Below are 18,514 nucleotides of genomic sequence, written 5' to 3'. Positions count from 1 at the left end.
GGTTTGTAAAATTCCATAGGAGCTTAAAACATGTGGATATAGATTCAGATTTGTAGATACAAATATGTAGATACAGATATTTTCATATTCTACTGCTGTTGGTTGAAGTAGTCTAAATATGTCAATTATATCCAATAAATTGGTAGTGTGAAGTTTCATTTCTAAAGTTTCATTTCTTTTTTAAAAGCTTTTATGTATTTAAATTTAAAAAAATATTATCAACATATGCATGCAGTATATGTAGCTTATGCTCATCTTGGGGAGTGGGTAAATGTGCATACTAGAGCTTGTTTCTGTTTCATTTCAATCCCCTCATCCCTTTCCCTCCTTCTCTGGTAATTCCCCTGTCTCAGTTTTCATTCTTGTTGAGATTATTAATCTTAGATCATGTTATAGAATATAATGTTATATTGATTGAGGTTATAGGCTCCTATATATGAAATAGCTTCTTTATTTCCTCTTCTGCTCCTTTTCACCCCTCACCCCTGTTCCTTTGGACCACTTCCCTACTGTAACAGATTCATCCTCTTGTCCTCTTCTATCCATCGTTTATTATTTTCTTTTTTATACGTTGTCCCCTTACTCAAACAATGACAGCTCCTGGCATGCCCCACATGTCTCCTAAGGTTCTCAGGGTGAAGGACCAGGCAAGGATGAGAGAAATAAAGCAGAGCTGAAAGTTGGGGTCAGGGGAGACCTCTCTCTCCTGATGGGAGAAAAGGAACTTATCCTTCACTGCAGGGCATTTATTTATACATTCAACAACATAGTGCCACGTGGCGCCTCTTTGACTAGCAACCCATGGCTTGAGTTCTCTGGATGCTTGGTGTTATTTTGGGCTGAAGCATCTTCTTACGTGACTTGCCCCACTGCTCTTTGTTCTTGGGGCAGTCATGCACAGGCCATGCTCAGCCCTGCATGTGTTATAATTCTCATTTCCCCGAAAGGTACAATATGATATTTAAGCTTGTGTGTCTCATGTATTTTATTTAATATTATGTTTTCCAGGTATACCAATGTTTTTCTACAAATGTTAATATTTATAGCCAAGCAAGAGTATTCCAGTATATATGGATACCACATGTCCAATTGTCCTGCTATAAATATTGGTATATATGACCCAAAGACCAATATATACCAATAAATACTGGTATATTTATATGTTGACACCACCAGTGATACAGCTGGGTCATATGGAATTTCTAGTTTCAGTTTATTGGTACGTCTCTACACTGATTTCCATAATGGCTGTCCTAGTTTACATTCCTACCAACCACGAAGAAAGTTTTATTTTCCCCACAGCCTCACCAGAGTTTGCTATTGTAGATTTCTTAATGACTGTCATTCTTTCCAGATAAGATGGAATCAACATTGTTTTAAAATGCATACCTCTAATGGATAGAGATGTTGAACATTTTTTCATATATTTGTTGAGGATTTGTCTTTGTTTCTCTGTGACATTTGTTGATTTGTCTTGCCCATTTCTTGACTGGATTTTTAATTTTAAAATGTTAGTAAATGTTAGTACATCACATAAAGAGAAGCAAAGTAAAAAACCATATGATCATATAAGTAGATGTAGAAGAGGCTTTCAGTAATATACAAAATGGCTTCACGATGAAAAAAAAAGCTTGAAGAAAATAGGTATATGGTAACCATTCCTAAACATGATAAAAGCTATTTATGACACACTAACAGCCAGGATTAATTTTTTAAAATTCATTTTACAGGCCTGGGTCTGGTAATAGCTGGCAAAAAGTTTTATGCTATTCTGTAAGTTGTCTCTCCACTTTATTCTTTTGCTGTACAGAAGCTTTTTAGTGTGATATATTCCCACTTCTTGCTTTTATTTCATATGCCACTGAAGCTGTTTAGAAAATCCTTTCTAAACATCCATGTCTTCGTGGGGATGTTTCTGCATCCTGTTTTCTGGTCTATTGATCTATGAAGCTGTTCTTGTTCCATTACTGTGTGACCTTTTCCACTACTGCTTTGTGCTATTGCCCTAAATCAGGCATCAGAAGGCCTGTTGCTTGCTCTTGTTTCCCAGAATTGTTATTGCTACTCTGGGTATCATCTGGTCCCTTATTTATTTATTTATTATACCAGGAATCAAAGTCATAACCTCATGCTTGCCAGGCAGGAGCTGTGTCAGTGAGCTATATTCCCAACATGGTTCCATATGAATTTCAGACTCTTTTATGTTGGTCTGTAAAGTATGCTGTTGGCACTGAATTTGTATGACAATTTAGAAAGTATGACTATTTTAACAATACTGGTGCTGCCTATCCAACAGCAGGGGACATCTTTGCATCCTGGTGTCCTGTTCTGTCTCCTTTTTCAGGGGACTGAATTTTTATTTGTAGAGGTCTTTCATCCATGGTTACATTAATTCTTAGGTATATCATTTTTCTTGAAGCTAATGTGAATGGAATTCTTTCATAACTTCCTTCTCACCAAATTCTTTATTGGTACATACAAATGTTAATGATTTTTGTATGTTGATCAATATCCTGCTACATTGCTGAAGTTAATTATTAATTCTAAGAGCTTTTTGGTGAGATTCTTTGGGTTTTGTATGTAGAGTATCATATATACTTGTATGCAGAGTATCATGTCATCTGCAAATAATGCTAATTTGAGGTTTTCTTTCCCTGTATGTGTACACTTTGTTTCTCATGCCTGAAAAAGTGTCAAGTACTATGTTCAGTAGAAGTGGTGGTAATAAACATAACAGTCTTCTTCCTGATTTTTGGAGGAATAGTTTTGGTTTTCCCCATTTAACAAGATCCTGGCTGTTAGTGTGTCATAAATAGCTTTTATCATGTTTAGGAATGGTTACCGTATACCTATTTTCTTCAAGCTTTTTTTTTCATCGTGAAGCCATTTTGTATATTACTGAAAGCCTCTTCTACATCTACTTATATGATCATATGGTTTTTTACTTTGCTTCTCTTTATGTGATGTACTAACATTTACTAAGTTATGTATGTTGAACTATCCATGCATCTCTGGGATGAAAACTGCTTGATCACAATCTATAATCTTTTTGATAATGTGCTGCATCCTACTTGTTAATACCTTACTGAGTTTTACTGCATCTATGTTCATTAAGGACGCTGACCTATGGTTTTCTTTTTTCATTTGGTCTTTGTGCAGCTTTGAGATCAGTGTGATATTAATTTCCATAAGTGAATTTGGGAACAATTAATGTCTTTCCATATTATTGAAGATTTTGAAGAGTATTAGTGACACAATGTGATTAAAGATTTTTTAGTATCTCAACCATGAAGCCAGTAGGTCTTCAACATTTTGTTTCATAGATTATTTATTATGGTGTCTATTTCATTGCTTGTTACTGGGTTATTAAATATGATCATGTATTCTTGGGTCAGTTTTCATAGTTTGCATGTGTCTGGGTATCTATAACTAATACTATTTCTTTAAAATTTGCTAATTTGTTGAAATATAATTTTTCTAACTATTTAGTGTCATCTGGATTTTGACAGTGTTGTATTGTTACCTTTTCGTTTCTATCTGCAAGACTTATCTTTCTTTTTCATTTAAAATCTGCCTATAAATTATCTATTTTATTTATTCTTTCAAAGGAAAAACTCTTTGATTCAAAGAGTTTTTATTTTTTTCTTGATTGTTGTATCTTCCCACTGTTATAAGATAGTATAAGTCAAAATATATTAAGTCAACTTTTCCTGTGTAATTCTGTCTGCTTTTGCCTTAGATTGTTTTGGAGGGTAAGAGGTTAAAGATTATTACACATAGTTTGAGATTTGAACCATTATCACTATGTGGTGCTCCTGCTTGTCCTTGATGATCTTTTTGTTCTCAAATCAAATTGTCTGAAGGTAACAAAGCTATGTCCTCTTTTGATTAGGGATAACATAACAGATATACTTTTTAATACACTTAGATTCAATATTTAAATAGTTTCTAATAAATATAAATGAGTCTTATTTTTAATTCCCTCTGATGATTGTTATTTTCTAATGGTTCTTTTAAATTATTGACACTCATATTTTTGTTGATATAATAGCAATATCTATTATAGTCTTCCTCTCATCTATGCATTGTGTATTTTTCTTTTTTCCTATTTTTGTCTTTCATTCTTAGTGCATCTTTTAGTGTCTGTATTGAATTTATTTTTTACACTTTATTTCTTAGTATAACAGTTGTACTTTCTTTACCATTTTAGCTTTACATTCACTGTTTTCTCCAGTGCTGTTACTTTGCTATGTCAAATTCTTGTGTGTATCATTTTCTTCTATCTAAAGAACTTTGAAATTTAAGATAGATCTTCTAATGAAAACACTTCAATTTCTTTTTATCTGAGAAAGTGTACATTTCTCCATTATTTTTGAAGGATAATTTTTCATGGTACCGAATTCCAGATCTTTTTATCTTAGAAACATCTGAAAATTTTAGTCTACTATTTTCTTTTAGACTATTTTTAAGTAGTTGAATATGGTGTTTCTGTTTGTGTCTCTGCATTTTTATTCTGATTTCTTTCAAAATATTTATTTTTAGTTTTCTACAGTTCAAAAGTAACATTTCTGAGTACAGTTCTCTTTGGCACTTATCCATACTAGAGTTCTTTGAGCTTCATAATCTCTGGCCTGATATCAATATTCTTTTTTGGTCTTTTTCTGTTTTTATAGGTACCAGCGATTGAAGTCAGAACTGCCTGCTTGCAAGCCAGGCACTTATGCTGCTGAACTAAATCCCCAGCCCCTTGTTATCAATATTAACTGGGGAGAATTTTCAGTCTTTGTCTGTTTATTATATTTCTTATGTTTCTCATCTTTTCATATTATGCACATTTATAACTTTTATGTTTAACTGAATAACGTTGTTACTTTATTTCAAGTTATGTTTTCTAGTTTATTTTCTGCTTGCTTTTAACTGGGGAAGTTAATATTGAAATATCCTGAAGCTTAAAAATTTTTCTTCTCATCAATGTCCAGTCTACCAGTTAAGACCAAATGAACATTGCTTCTATCACAGTGTTTTTCAGTGTCTTATGTTTCTTGTTTGCTGTGTCTTAGCATACTCACTGCATTTTTCACTGATCACCTAGTCCTGTGTATTGTTTTCTTTATCCAGTATAGCCTATTGCACATTAATCGTAAGTGACTTACGTTGCTTTTCTAATCATACTAATGACTCTCTTATTTCTGAGTCTGACTCTGTCTTCCTAACTGTGATTTTACATTTTAATGGTGAAGTACTGAAAATAAGGCTTTGACAATGTAGTAACAAGATGTTAATGAATGAGAGATTTTTAAGGTTTTACTTTAAAGAGAACAAAGCAAAACAAAATGAAACAGAATAAAGCCAATCAAAACAAAACCATGAAAGCAATACAGACTCTCAAAACAAGGTAATAGATAATCAACGACTATCATAATATCTCATATTATCTTTAAAATAGCTGTACATACAATAAGACAATAATATCAAGCAAAACAACAGAATAAAAGCAATCAAAAAACACAATACAGTGATACAGGACTTCAAAACAAGAGAATAGGAGATGAACAATGGCTACCATAATATATCTTTTTATCGTAGAAATAATTTCCCATACAACCTGACACAATAGAATCTAACAAAACAAACAGAATAAAATGAAACCAAACCAAACAATGAAAATGATGCAGAACTTCAAAACAAGTTAATAGGAAATTAACTATAGCTACCACCTTCCCTTTTTAGACATTTCCTCCCCTTTCACCTTCACAATATCTATTGTACATTTTGGATCCCACTAATTCCTTCAGTTTTTCCTTATCTTTAAATTTAAGGGGAATAAAACAGCAATAAAATGCATCTAAACAGTGATAAGACAGTAGGAAATGTACCACAGTTACTATATTACATACTGTTGTCCTCTAAATAGTTGCTTGGTTTAGGCTTGCTAAGTCAGTCAAACAACAGTGCCTCCGAGTCAGTTTGCTGCTCATAGGGGAAGCTGTACTCCTCAGCCCACCCCATGCACCAGCTGGCTCACAGGCAGGGCCTTTGCTTCCATCTCAGCTCTCCCCACCTGCACTCTGAATGGCTTATAGGCAGGGGCAGGAAGGAAAACACTTTACAGTCTTATATCTCGCTTATCTTTTGGAGAAGCTATGCATGTAACCTTTACATTACATAAGTCCTTAACCACCACCACAGATTCGTGAAGTGAAATAAAATGGCTAGAATAAAAACAAAAGCAAGGGTCAGTATTTTTCTTTTGTCACATGGAAGATTGGAGGGAGATATTTTGTTTATGTCATATCAGTAAAGCTTTGAAAAAACCCAAGCAGTTCAGTTTTTGTAAAATAATTTATACTGAGAAAACTTTGTTGGGTACAGAAAATGCTGGTCAAAATAATTCTTTTTCTATCTTTAAATCTACAATAGAGTTTCTCTCTTGTATTTACTATAGGAACCAGGTGAGACTTGTTTAGGTAAAACACAAAAGTATTGTGGCTAAATCTCATTGAGTATTTTAATTCTCAGAATGACACTGAACTTCCAAAAATTCTTCAACTTCAATTCACAGTTTCTTACCCTGACATTTGGCCACATTTGTAGGATCCTGAAGTAACTCACTGGGTTGTCTGTATTCACCTGGCTCTCTAAGTGTGCTGAGGACAAATTCGTTGTCCTGTGCTTTCACTTCTTTTACAGTTCTCAATCTGGTAACAGATAGAGCTTGTCCTCTTCCTTCAGTTATTTTTTTTTCTGATTGTTAGAATAGAATGTTGAATCTAAGTTTCTCATTTAGTGGAATATAGGAAGTATTGTGTTGCATTTTGGTATGAATGAATGAAAAATTCATGGGGGAATTGCATCATTCTGAGCCACAAAAGTCAGGGAGTTATCAGTTGCAGATCAATTCACTGTGGGTCACAAAACGGTAGTGATATTGATTCAGCTTGTCAGGTGGTATTAATAGATTAGACTTAGCATGTGATTTAAAATCCACGATCACTATTGTGGAGGAAAAATAACTTGAAATATGAGATAGCAGCACTCCTATTTTACATGTCAAACTTATCAAAATTTGTATGAAAAATATTTGGAATCTGAGCATGTTAATACAGTCTTATATGTGTACTTCCAAATTCATTTTATTATTTTAAGTTAGCATGTGTGACTTTTGTAATGTTAATTTTCTTTTTTTTGGTGATACATCAGTGTCTTTATTGATAACTAGGTCATGATTTGAGAAATAAGTTAGGGTTAAATTAGTAGTGCAACGATTTGGAGGAATAAAAACTCCAGCCCAGCCACCCACAGTCCCACCGGCCTATAGCTGCTGAGCTCTGAGTACAATAACTATGACCTCTTGACCAGTGGCCTGGGGTTCTTGGGGCCCCCAGCCTTCCTGGCTGGAGACAGAGTCCTGGTCCTGGGGGCACCAGCCTTGGAAGCAGTGGCGGCTTTGGGGGCAGCAATGACTTTGGGTCCAGGCCCTGGGGCAGCCTTCACTGCGGGTTTTGTACCCTTCAGGGAGGCAGCACATTTTCCAGCCTTGGAGGCTGCAGTTGAAGTTTTCCCAGGGGCTCCTGTCTTCTTGCCTGCTCTGCTGCCTGAGACCTTGGGCTTCCTGCCAAGCTTGTGGACAGTTGAGGAAGCCCCAGCTGACTTTGGGGGGTCCTTCTTGGCTACAACCTGCTGTGGCCCAGTGCCTTTCGCCTTGCAGCCTCCTTGAGGGGCTGTCTCTAGGGCTTTGCCCTGTTTGCGGGAAGCTCTTGCTTCACATGGTTCTGCAATCTTTTTCTTGCTGGAGCCAGCAGGCCCTGTCCGAGTACTTTTCCTGCTGCACTGCGGCTTCTTCTGATGCTTGGGGACAAGCTTGAACCTGCCAGTGGCACCCCTGGCCTTGGAGTTGATGGGCCTGGCAAGGAGGCCACGGCTCATGCCTGTGGCAAGGGCCTGCTTCAATAGGTACTTGAAGCGGGTGACATCGACTGTGGGGTACTTGTGCAGGATGTAGAGCTTGATGGCTGCCACTGAGGTGCCCCGGCGCTGCTCTCCTGCCTGTAGGGCCTCCAGCACCATGCGCAGCACTGTGGGGTGGCAACGGGTCACCATGACCCTGTTTGAGTTCCGGCCTGCTGGCTTTCCATACTCAGGGGGCTCTGCTGGCCCTGCTGTGGAAGAGGAGGAAGAGGAAGAGGAGGAAGAAGAGTAATTGGTGATGCTCCCAGGAGCCATCTGAAGGACACTTATAAATGACCACCTCCGCTGTTCACATACCGTTAATTTTCATACTGAACCTCTAGCACTCATTTCTTTCAATGTTTATACACAAATCATTGGCTATATCACAGTGCATAATGAAAAGTTATTTTTGTGGAAGAAATGTTTGAAAATCAATTGAAGCAAGAGTAAGGATTGTTAGTATTTTTAATTAATGAGTTAACCTTTTGATGGTTATTGTAATAATGTATTACTTTTTTCCTGTATTTACATTGCAATAAAATTAGTACAATGAAACTTTTCATAAACATTGTCAATTGGCTTAAAGTTCAAGTTTAAAAAATGACAATTAAGGCATGAATACACAAAGATTTTGAATCAATAATTTAATTACTGTTATCCTAATTAGAACTTGGAATCCTCTGTTTCAGAAAGCAGAAGAATACCTCAGCATTTTAATTATAGGGCTATATATAGAAATATATTTGAGCCCTCAGTTAGAACTATATTATTATTTCAACTTTCATTAATGGAAAAATGTACTTTTAATGATTTTTATTGTACTGATTTCTTACTGATTTAATGATTTCTATTGTACTGATTTAATGATTTTATTGTGTCTTATAATCAAAAAAGTGTCTTATAATGAAAATTCTAATTGTAGTTTAATATCAAAATGGTTTCTTGAGCTTTTGAAATATCAATAGTACTGTGTCTGCAATTTCACCTAATTCTGCACTTTGTAAGGACTCCTAAATGCTTCCTAGTGAGCAAAATGTTAAATACCACCTATTTAAAGTACAAAATTATTATTCCTGGTGTGCTCAAATACAATCATTTTACATTTTTTCACTCAGAAAAAGTACACTTTTGTAATGACTACTCACTTTATTTCTGAATTTTGTCTACTCAATTCCATATGAAACAAATACAATTGAATTGATCATGTTCTCATCACAAAAATGATAATGCAATGAAATGAAATCTAGCTAATTAGCTAGATTTTTTTATTTCATAATGTATATAAACTTCAAAGCATATGGACAACATATATGTTTATATATATATATATATATATATATATATATATATATATATATAATTCAACATAAGAAGCCATTTTAAAATATTTTTTATAGTGTATGCTTTAGTTTATATCTTAAATGTTCCTCAATGGCTCATGCATTAAAGGCTGTGACTTAGGATGCCCTGTAACTTTAAATGGTGACATCAGAAGTTAGATATTAGCAGAAGTGCCTTAAAGGGGATATGTAATTCTAAAACCCTCCACTTTTTCTCTTTGCTTTTTAGATGCCATGAACTGAACATACCTCTCTGCCACATGTTTTTCCAAGGTGTATTGCACCACCACAGCCCCATATCAACAGAGCCAATTGAATATGGACTGAAATCTTTGATGCTATCAACTGATGTAAGACTCTAATTTTTAACTACATTTTTAACGTAAATATTTTGTCACAATGATGGAAACTGGCAAACAGTGTATTTGAATAAAATACAAATGGAAGGAAGCCGTTGGTCTTAAAATGAGTAATTATAACCCTGTGAATGTGTAATGAAACATTACATATTACTAAATGCATAAAGCATTATAATATATTTATTATGTAACTTATATGTATTACTTGATTTTATTATATGTCACATAGGAGTTAGCTAACGTTATGATTATCTATCCTTTCCCAGTAATCACACATATAATAATCCTGGACTGCTCCTTGAAGAGATACTTTCTTCCTACAATACCAAATGACTGTCATGGAAATATATGCAAACCAAAAAATCCAAATCCTGTATGGTGAACTATGCCCTTTATTCAGCTCACACAGGTTGAAATAATATCTTCCTGCTTTCCTACAATCCAGGGCCAGCAATTAGAGAATTTCTACATACCAAAGCCCTGGGCTTGTTTCACATGGAACAATCCTTCATCCAGTGCCCCTGCCTCGTCTCATCTTCACTTTCTCAAAAAAATCACAGTAAATTTTCTTATCCATGACTTTGTCATCACTTATTCTGCTACTTTACTAAGCCTGGTACTTTCTTGTGCAGTTCTCCAGAGATTACAGTTCTCCTTTTTCTTTTGAATACTATTTATTCAATACCATTAATTTCCTTAACTACTGACCTCATCAAAGCTGAATAAATTCTCCATTTTAAATACATAAATGTTTAAGTGTGTTTCTGTATTTGATCTATGTGTCTAATAACAAGGATTTTGTGGTATAATTCAACAATTTTATCATTTCTGACTTCTGTGCTGATAAAATATTGTCTATACTGAACAAATAGTTTTACAAAATACATTAACTTATTTATATTACTTTGGCCTCCTAAAATATCAGTTAACAGTATTAAAAATAATTCAAATCAGTTTTAAAAACATAAAATTTAAAGTACTGAAATTTACTAATGCAACATGAAAAGCACTTTTTACTAAAACTGTCAGTAGACTTTTTTCTGGAACTATTTGTAAGGTTTTTATTAAAGGAATTTAAAATTAAGAAGAAAAACATATAACCTCACACTTAGTTTTCAAAAGGCCACATTTTAAACCTGCTTGAAAACTAAAATATTGCTAAATAAACAAGGTTTTATTATTTTATAGTTCTTCATTTTGAACAAGAAGTTTATTGAAGAAACAAGGCGCTTGACTTAAAGGGAAAAATATTGAAGAATCTTTTTTTAAGAGTGATGTACAGCTACGTATGTAGCTGATTGTTGCAGCTCATACAGAAAAGTCATAAAATTGTCCTTGCTTTACAGTGATAAATGAGAAACTTGAAATTCTGCAGTCAAACAAGATATGCCAGAATGTTTATGCTTTTTGTCTCTTCTGCTAAAATTTTGAGGGCAAAATAACTTACTTAAAATACAGTATGCAATTATATCAAAGCACTTAAGCTTTTATTGAAGTTTCCTGGGAAGTCTTATATATTCACAAGGAAATGTTGTATCTGTTGTATTTGTTATACAAAAAGAAATGATATTTTGACATGTTAAAGAAATTATGCTGTCTGTTTTCACCCTTTATCACTTGGCTTCCCTTGATTTCTATATCAGATTTTGAGGTAGACCAGTTTAGTTTCTAGTGTTTCTTAGCAGTGTGGAGATTATATGTTGTACAGAAGTCAGGTATACCTAATGAGTATAGAGAAGGAAAAAGGAGAAATGTTTTTTCCAGACTAGAGAAGTATGGGGAATGGGCAGAATGTCACAATAATGAGCAAGGGGTTGAGTCTTCTATATTCTAAGCCACGTCCTTAGAAATGAGAAAATGAGAATAAGATAAGGGAAACCACTGAATTGGTAGATTTTACTCCATGTTGTCTTTTTGGGAAATTCTGGGACCATGAGTTCCCAAGATAATAGCTTTGCCATCACGTGAAAGAAACACATTTAGTGGCCAGATGGATCATGTATCTTCAAATCCCTGAGGATCCTGAAGATGGTAAGTTTCTGGATACAAAAGTGGAATCTCCAGTTTGTCCTGTTGCCACGGGTCATATAATAGTACTTTTCCTTGTCTTTGACCGGGCTGATACATAATGAAACAGTGACATTTAGCTTGCATGTGTTCATAATGAGAACACTGTAGGACCTCTGACACTGTTTTGATATGAACAGATCATTTCTACATCTATTTTTTTTAAAATTTTATTTAAGGAGAAAAAGAAAAAAAAGCAAAGAAAGGGTACAAGTTATACAGAATTTCAGAAAAATAATAAACAGTAGGAAATCACTAGTTAATGAATTACATATTGTCATCTTAGAAATATTTGTTCAAGTTACAAAATTAAAGCTTATATAGTGGACATTCAAACAGTGAGACCAAATAGTTCTGTTCAATGATCCAACAAAACTCAGTAATATCATTGTCTATCTTATACACTTAAATATACATGCAGTTATATCGTTTAGAGCACTTTCTTTTCCTCTCTATTGTACAATGACTATTACACATTTTGGGTTTTATTGCTCCCACAGTTCTTATTACATTTTTTGGAAGAGAGTAAAACCAAATGTGACATAAAAGAAGAGAGTCAGTCAAATCAAAAGGGTGAACATAATAGATAATGTAAAAACATAATACAAGGTGATCAACAATGGTTACCATAATGCCTCCCGCTATCTCTAATAGAATTGCCTATATCATCAATTATAATAAAATTGAACAAAATAGTAAAGAACGAAACCAACAAAACCAAAACATTGGAGACATTACAGGTCTTCAAAAGTAGATAATAGTCAACCAGAATGGGCGTCATAATGAATCCCACTATCTTCATAGTTGTTGCCTATACTTTCGAACCTCATACTATCAAGCAAAACAGAATAGAGGAACATCAGTCAAAACAAGATGGTGAGAGCAATACAGGGCTTCAAATCAAGTTAATAGTAAATCAAAGTGGATTACTATAATATATCCTGCTATTTTTTAGTTTATTTTTCCCTTAATTAAAAGGATAAAAATAAAAAAGTAAATAATAAAATAGAGATTGAGATAAAAGAGGGCATAACAACAAAACAGCGCAGAAAAAAACATAACCATTTAAGCAAAATAGTGTTTTACCACAAGATAATCCTGACATAAATGTAGTTACCATATTGTCTCTTTCCTTGAAATCTTTGAGTATAACTTCATATACTGTAGCATCAAATATATCAAAACAATGTAAAACCATTCAAGAGAATGACAGTATTACAGGGTATTTAGAATCAACTAACAGAAAATGAACAACAGTTTCTGTATAATCTCCTTGTCTATAAAGGTTTTTGTTTATACTATCACATATAATAAAATCCAATAAGATACAACATGCTAAGACCAATGGAGACAGAAGAGCAAAAGCTTGATGAGACTTCAAAACAAGATGATACTAAATCAGCATTACCTATTATGATGTTGTTTTCTCCAAAATAGCTGTTCCTATCATCCAGTCTTCTCTGCCTCATTTCTGTTGAGCTCTTTTTCTGTCATTTGTTGTAAGTTTGTCTTCTTCATTTCGCTTTCTGCTCTATTCATTGTGGCCTCTCTGCCACTATTTCTGGAATCTTGGTATTTTCCTTTTTTAGAATATCCTGAAGTATTCTCTGTAAAGTTGGATTGGTGGTTGCATATTCCCCTAGTTCCTCTTTATCCTGGAAGCACCTTGTTTTTCCATCAATTTCCAGGGATAGTTGTGCAGGACATTTCAATCTTGGCTGGAGGTTATTATCTTTCAAAGCTTGAATTATTTCCCCCCACACTCTTCGTGATTTGATGGTTTGTGCCGAGAAATCTGCTGTAATTCTGATGGGTGTACCCTTGTAAGTGATCTGTTTCTTGTCTCTGACAGCTTTTAATATTCTGTTCTTATATTGGATTTCTGGTATTTTGATTATTATATGCCTGGGTGTAGCTCTGTTTGGGTTGTAGGTGGCTGGGGTCCTGAATGCTTCATACATCTGAGTATCTTTACCTTTTGCTAAATTAGGAAAATTCTTCTGGATTATTTCTGTGAGTAGCTTTTGTAGTTCATGTCGCCGTCTCTCTACATCTTTTTTCTGAAGAAGCAAGTTTAATCATTCTGATGAAGGGAACTACATCTACCAACCATTTGAAAACAGCTACATTAAACATCCTAATTACATATAATTTTTTTAGTCAAGTAATATCTAATGTGCAGTGAAATCAATCTTTTCCAATTCATCATAGTTTACAACACTCAAACACAAAAAATGGAGGACATGAAAAGCTATGAAGTCACTGAAAACAAGTGGATACTTTGAGATTTAATGGAGGTTAATTTGAAAATGATGTTTCTTGAAAACACAATAATGCAATCAGATGCAAGAAATAAGTTGGTAAAATTTCTATATAGTTTTATAAATCTAATTTTCTATGATTTTTCCAGTTAAAATTAAAAACTAGACCTTTACCCTCCTAATCCATTTTCTAGGTTTCTTTTCTTCCTTTCTAGTTTTGTATTGAGACTGCTTACTTTTAGTGTTTACTTTAATAAGTTTTATATATTCCTGAAAATGATTTACTAAATCTATGAAACCCAAGAGGTTGACAAATATTTCATTATACTAAAAATTATTGTAATAATTTTTACTCGTCAATAAATTATTACCAAGTAGACAAAATGTATTATTAGGATATCCCAGGGCTTACATAAAAAATGATAGCAATTTTATATACATAAAATTTAAATAAGCTTAATAAAATACTGTTTAAATCAAAGAACATGCTATTTGACCACAATGACTTCCAAAATAAAGTCTGACTACAGGAGCTTTGTTCATCTGTTAAGAATCATTTATATATAAAACATATATTAATATGTTTTAAATCAAGTAAAAATATAGATATATGATTATTTGAGATGATGTGTTTATTTTATTAAAAGTTTTAGAGACTATCCTTTTTTATTAAAAAGTATATATGTGTATAATAGAGAAGAACATTTTCTAGAGTCACTGGTTAAACAGCCTCAAAGTTAGTTTGCTATTTTGGTTTATTTTTAAAAATATGATCTAGGAACCATCATCCTGTGCTTATTTACAATGCACAGTACTAAATCTACAATGAGTCTTCTCAAAATAAATATGCATTTTAATAGAAGCTGCGGGTAATTTTAGATACTTTAATGGGTTGGTGAAGCAATTTGAGATTTAATCTGCCTACTTACAATTTAAAAAAAAATTTAAAAAGTTGTTAATAATTAAATGTAACTATCAAGAAAAAGTGTTCAGAATAACATGATACTGGTGAAAGAGGAAGTGTCATGGTGTATGTTGTGTCCCCCAGGCCTCATGAGTTTGCATCGTGCATTTGTGATTGGTTCATCGTCTAGTGCTTGGATTGATGGTCTGAGTGCTCCACCCACAGAGGGGTGGAGCCAGGATGTGATGTAATGACAGGAAGACGGTGTGTCAGGCTCTTTTGCTGGTTTCAGCCTTGCTGTTTGCAGCCTCCATGAACTGCGGCTATGCCATGCCACCCTGCCTTGGAGCCAACTGAGTATGGACTGAAACCACCAAAAACTGTAAAAAAAAAATCTTTCCTTTCCCACTTTGTGGGATATTTTGTCTCAGCAATGAGTAAAAAGTAACCAAGACAATAAGCAAAGAGATAAATGAATGCAATAGTGAGCCCATAAATAGCAACACAGAAATATAATCAACTGTGTATTGGTAAAACACATACAAAGTAGGTAGACTTAAATAAATGACCATGAAAATACTGGACATCTGGTTGTAAAACAAATTAATGTAGATATAAACTTTATAAACTTCACAAAAAGTAACTCAAAGTGGACCATGTTCTTAAAAATAGACTTCAAAACTGTAAAACTCATGGAGGATAACCTAAAAGAAAGCCTAGGTGACTTTTTGATGATATCTCTAATAACAAAGATATTAAAAAATAGTTGAAAACACTCACTTTATTAAAACTGAAAGCTCCAGCCATGCAAAAGACAACAATAAGAAAATGAAGCCACAACTCCACAGACTGAGAGAAAATGTTTCTTCAGTAAACCTCTAATGAAAGCAATATTCCAAAATGTGCAAGCACTCCTTTATAATAACAGTAAGAAAAAAATTCTGATTGCAAAAATAGGCAAAAGATTTGAGCAAAAGTCTCAACAAACACAATGATAAATGACAACATGCATTTAAAAATGCTTATAGTCACATGTTTGGAAGAGCTCTAAGATTCCCATCACCTTTGGTTGTCGGTTTCTACTTTCTTCAGCCTTCCAGTGCAGACTTACACAGATGTCACGCTAGTCAGTTTCCAGGCTTTTGATCTTGGACTGGTGCTGTGTCCTTGATCCTTCTTGTCCATCATCCTGGGTTGAACAACTTCTGTATCTTCCAGTTCTCCCTCACACAGATAATCACTGTGGACTTTTCTGCTTCTCATTCTGTAACCTTACTAAAAAAATCCTCTTGAATAAATGTTTGTATTTTCTACTTATGTTGTTCCTCTGGAGTACTCAAACAAATATGTCAACATACTAATTCCAACTCTATGACTTTGTGGAATACTGAAATCTGCAAGGACAGTAAAATGATTAATGGTTTTCAGAAATGATTAGAGCTTGAGGGAGAGGGATACTTAGCCAGCAAAGGATATTTAGGGTGATAAAATATTGAGTTCTGATGAAGTGTATATGGTCATATATTGTCTTAATCTTTAGAATATACAACTTCCAGAATGAATTCAAAAGTAAGTTGTAGATATAGTAATAATGGTTTATATACATAGTTTCATAAACATCTACAGATATAATGCTCTGGTGAGGCATATTAATAGTATAAAGATTGTATAAATATGATGAGAAAAGTTTTCAAGAATTTGTAACTTTCATTTAATTTTTGTGTTTTTCTAAGACATAGTTTATTAAAATTGATTACAAAAATATCTTGTTAATTAAGATAAATACAAACAAGTTAATGTGTTTGTATATTTACAAATGTGCATATGTATGCACAAAGTCTTTATAAAATGATTAAATTCATCATGAGGAGGTGATACATGTAAAAGACTCAATTAGTTATTTTTTTACTATTGATTTCTCTGCTTCCCCCCTTCAATCTTTTGTTTTGTAGATTCAGTCTTATCCAAATTTTTCTGTAACACATTTGGGAAGTGACTGGAAGTTCATTTAAATTTTACAGTATTAAAATAAATATTTTTAGGCTGATTCTCCATGAATTTCTCCTAACTCTAAAAATATGCTAGGCAAAGTGTGAATGCTGAAGAAAAAAAGGGCAAAGTATAAAATCTAGTGCCTTTAATGGACCTTGGATGCAATTCCTTGTTAAATGTTTTCTACTAACTTCAAACTCCCGAAGGGAGAACAAATGCCATAAGGCCATGAGTACCATAAAACAAAATGACGAACACTGTAGTCATTCTTCAGGGTTCATTTTTGAGAATGCAAAACTAGTGATTATTGTAAGAACTGGCAGCACTCTTAAAGTAAATGCAATAACCAAACTACACTCGGTGCTGTCACATACATTTAATCAGAGGACACTGCAGTCTATATACCATTGAAGAGTCCATTTATCTATTCAGTTATTCTGGATTCATTTTTGTCAAGAAATTTTTTATCATTGAAATTTTATACTTAGAATATATTTAAAAATGTAGAATTTTAAAACTTTCTAACATTTTTCTACTGATGATGTTTCATTGTGATATTTATTATTACCTTCTGGGTTTCCTACTACAAAGTACAAAATTGACCTTGTTGAATAGTTGATATTATTTTATTAATAGTTATGCATTGATTGCACAATTTATGTAACTGGTCAATAATTTGCTATTCTTTTTGAAGAATACACACTATATACAAAGTAAAAACCTGCATAAACATCCCATGACTTTATAAGTTATACTTTAGGTCCCAAAATATTCATAAATATATTTTTGTATTTTTATAGCAATATAATATTTACTTCTGTATGTTATAATGATATTTTATATTTAGAAAAATTATATTTGCTGTTTATAGTTACTGCAAATGATTAAATTATTTTATAGGTGTAAAAATTCAGGTAAATACAGACTACTGCACCCTTGAAAATTGGTCAACTGTGTACTCAAAGAGGGTTTCAATCACATTAAATAGTCTAAATTTATTTAAGTATGATATTTTGATATTCTGTTCCTCACCATAATCAAAGACTCTAAAGTCAAAATCAACCAAATTATCAATTCAAAGCAAAACTACACTATTTCCAAGTATAAAGTCAAAATTAGTAGATAGCAGTGAAGATTTTTGTAATCGTACATTATTACATTCTAAAAATTAATGTTTTTTCTAACCAAATGTCTTGTTTCTCTAGAAAGAAAAAAAGAAAAAGAAAAAAGTATGTGGCACTGGTTAGAGAAAAAGAGATATAACATTTCAGAGGCAGTTTAAGTAGCTCAAGATCAATAACTAGTATTCCCAAATAAGTTGCTTTATGTTAGACTTTTCCCTGCATTAGACATTGCTGACGCTCTACTTCAAACCAAGGGAAAAACAGAAATATAAGAGTAGTCTTTAACATGGGGATGATAATAAATGCATTGCTTATAGGTCAGTGAGTTGACAATATTATCCTGAAGATCAGTAAATCTATTGTATCTTTCCACATTAATTACTACACAGTCATATCCATGAACTGTTCCATTAAAAGAATAGATGAAGAAAAGTGAATGCAAGCAAATTATACATTCTCCATATAATTTTACTCTAGTGACACCTGGTAAAATACACACACACACACACACACACAC

At 33.3% G+C, this 18,514-nt stretch overlaps 1 protein-coding gene across 16 annotated transcripts in view; it reads right to left on the bottom strand.

The window, feature by feature from the left end:
* Positions 1–5,286: 5,286 nt before the first annotated feature.
* The window catches only part of LOC101789162 (histone H1.8-like), a 109,595-nt gene continuing 96,367 nt past the window's right edge, over positions 5,287–18,514 (bottom strand). For 5 of the 16 annotated variants that reach the window (XR_010046116.1, XR_010046113.1, XR_010046119.1 and 2 more), the window contains one exon: positions 13,292–16,275. Coding sequence is in view for 3 of the 16 variants with exons in the window: in XM_063244526.1 (XP_063100596.1) it covers positions 7,342–8,223 (882 nt within the window). In the remaining 13 variants the exon portion in view is untranslated. Of the gene's footprint in view, positions 9,193–13,291; positions 18,075–18,514 lie in introns of those variants that run through there. The other 11 variants (XR_010046114.1, XR_010046115.1, XR_010046111.1 and 8 more) reach the window with 4 other exon arrangements.

This window comes from Cavia porcellus, unplaced genomic scaffold (assembly GCF_034190915.1).
Source record: "Cavia porcellus strain 051 isolate PalLab524CR breed Dunkin Hartley unplaced genomic scaffold, mCavPor4.1 scaffold_155, whole genome shotgun sequence".
Lineage (NCBI taxonomy): Eukaryota > Metazoa > Chordata > Mammalia > Rodentia > Caviidae > Cavia > Cavia porcellus.
This window is presented reverse-complemented; position numbering and strand designations above follow the sequence as displayed.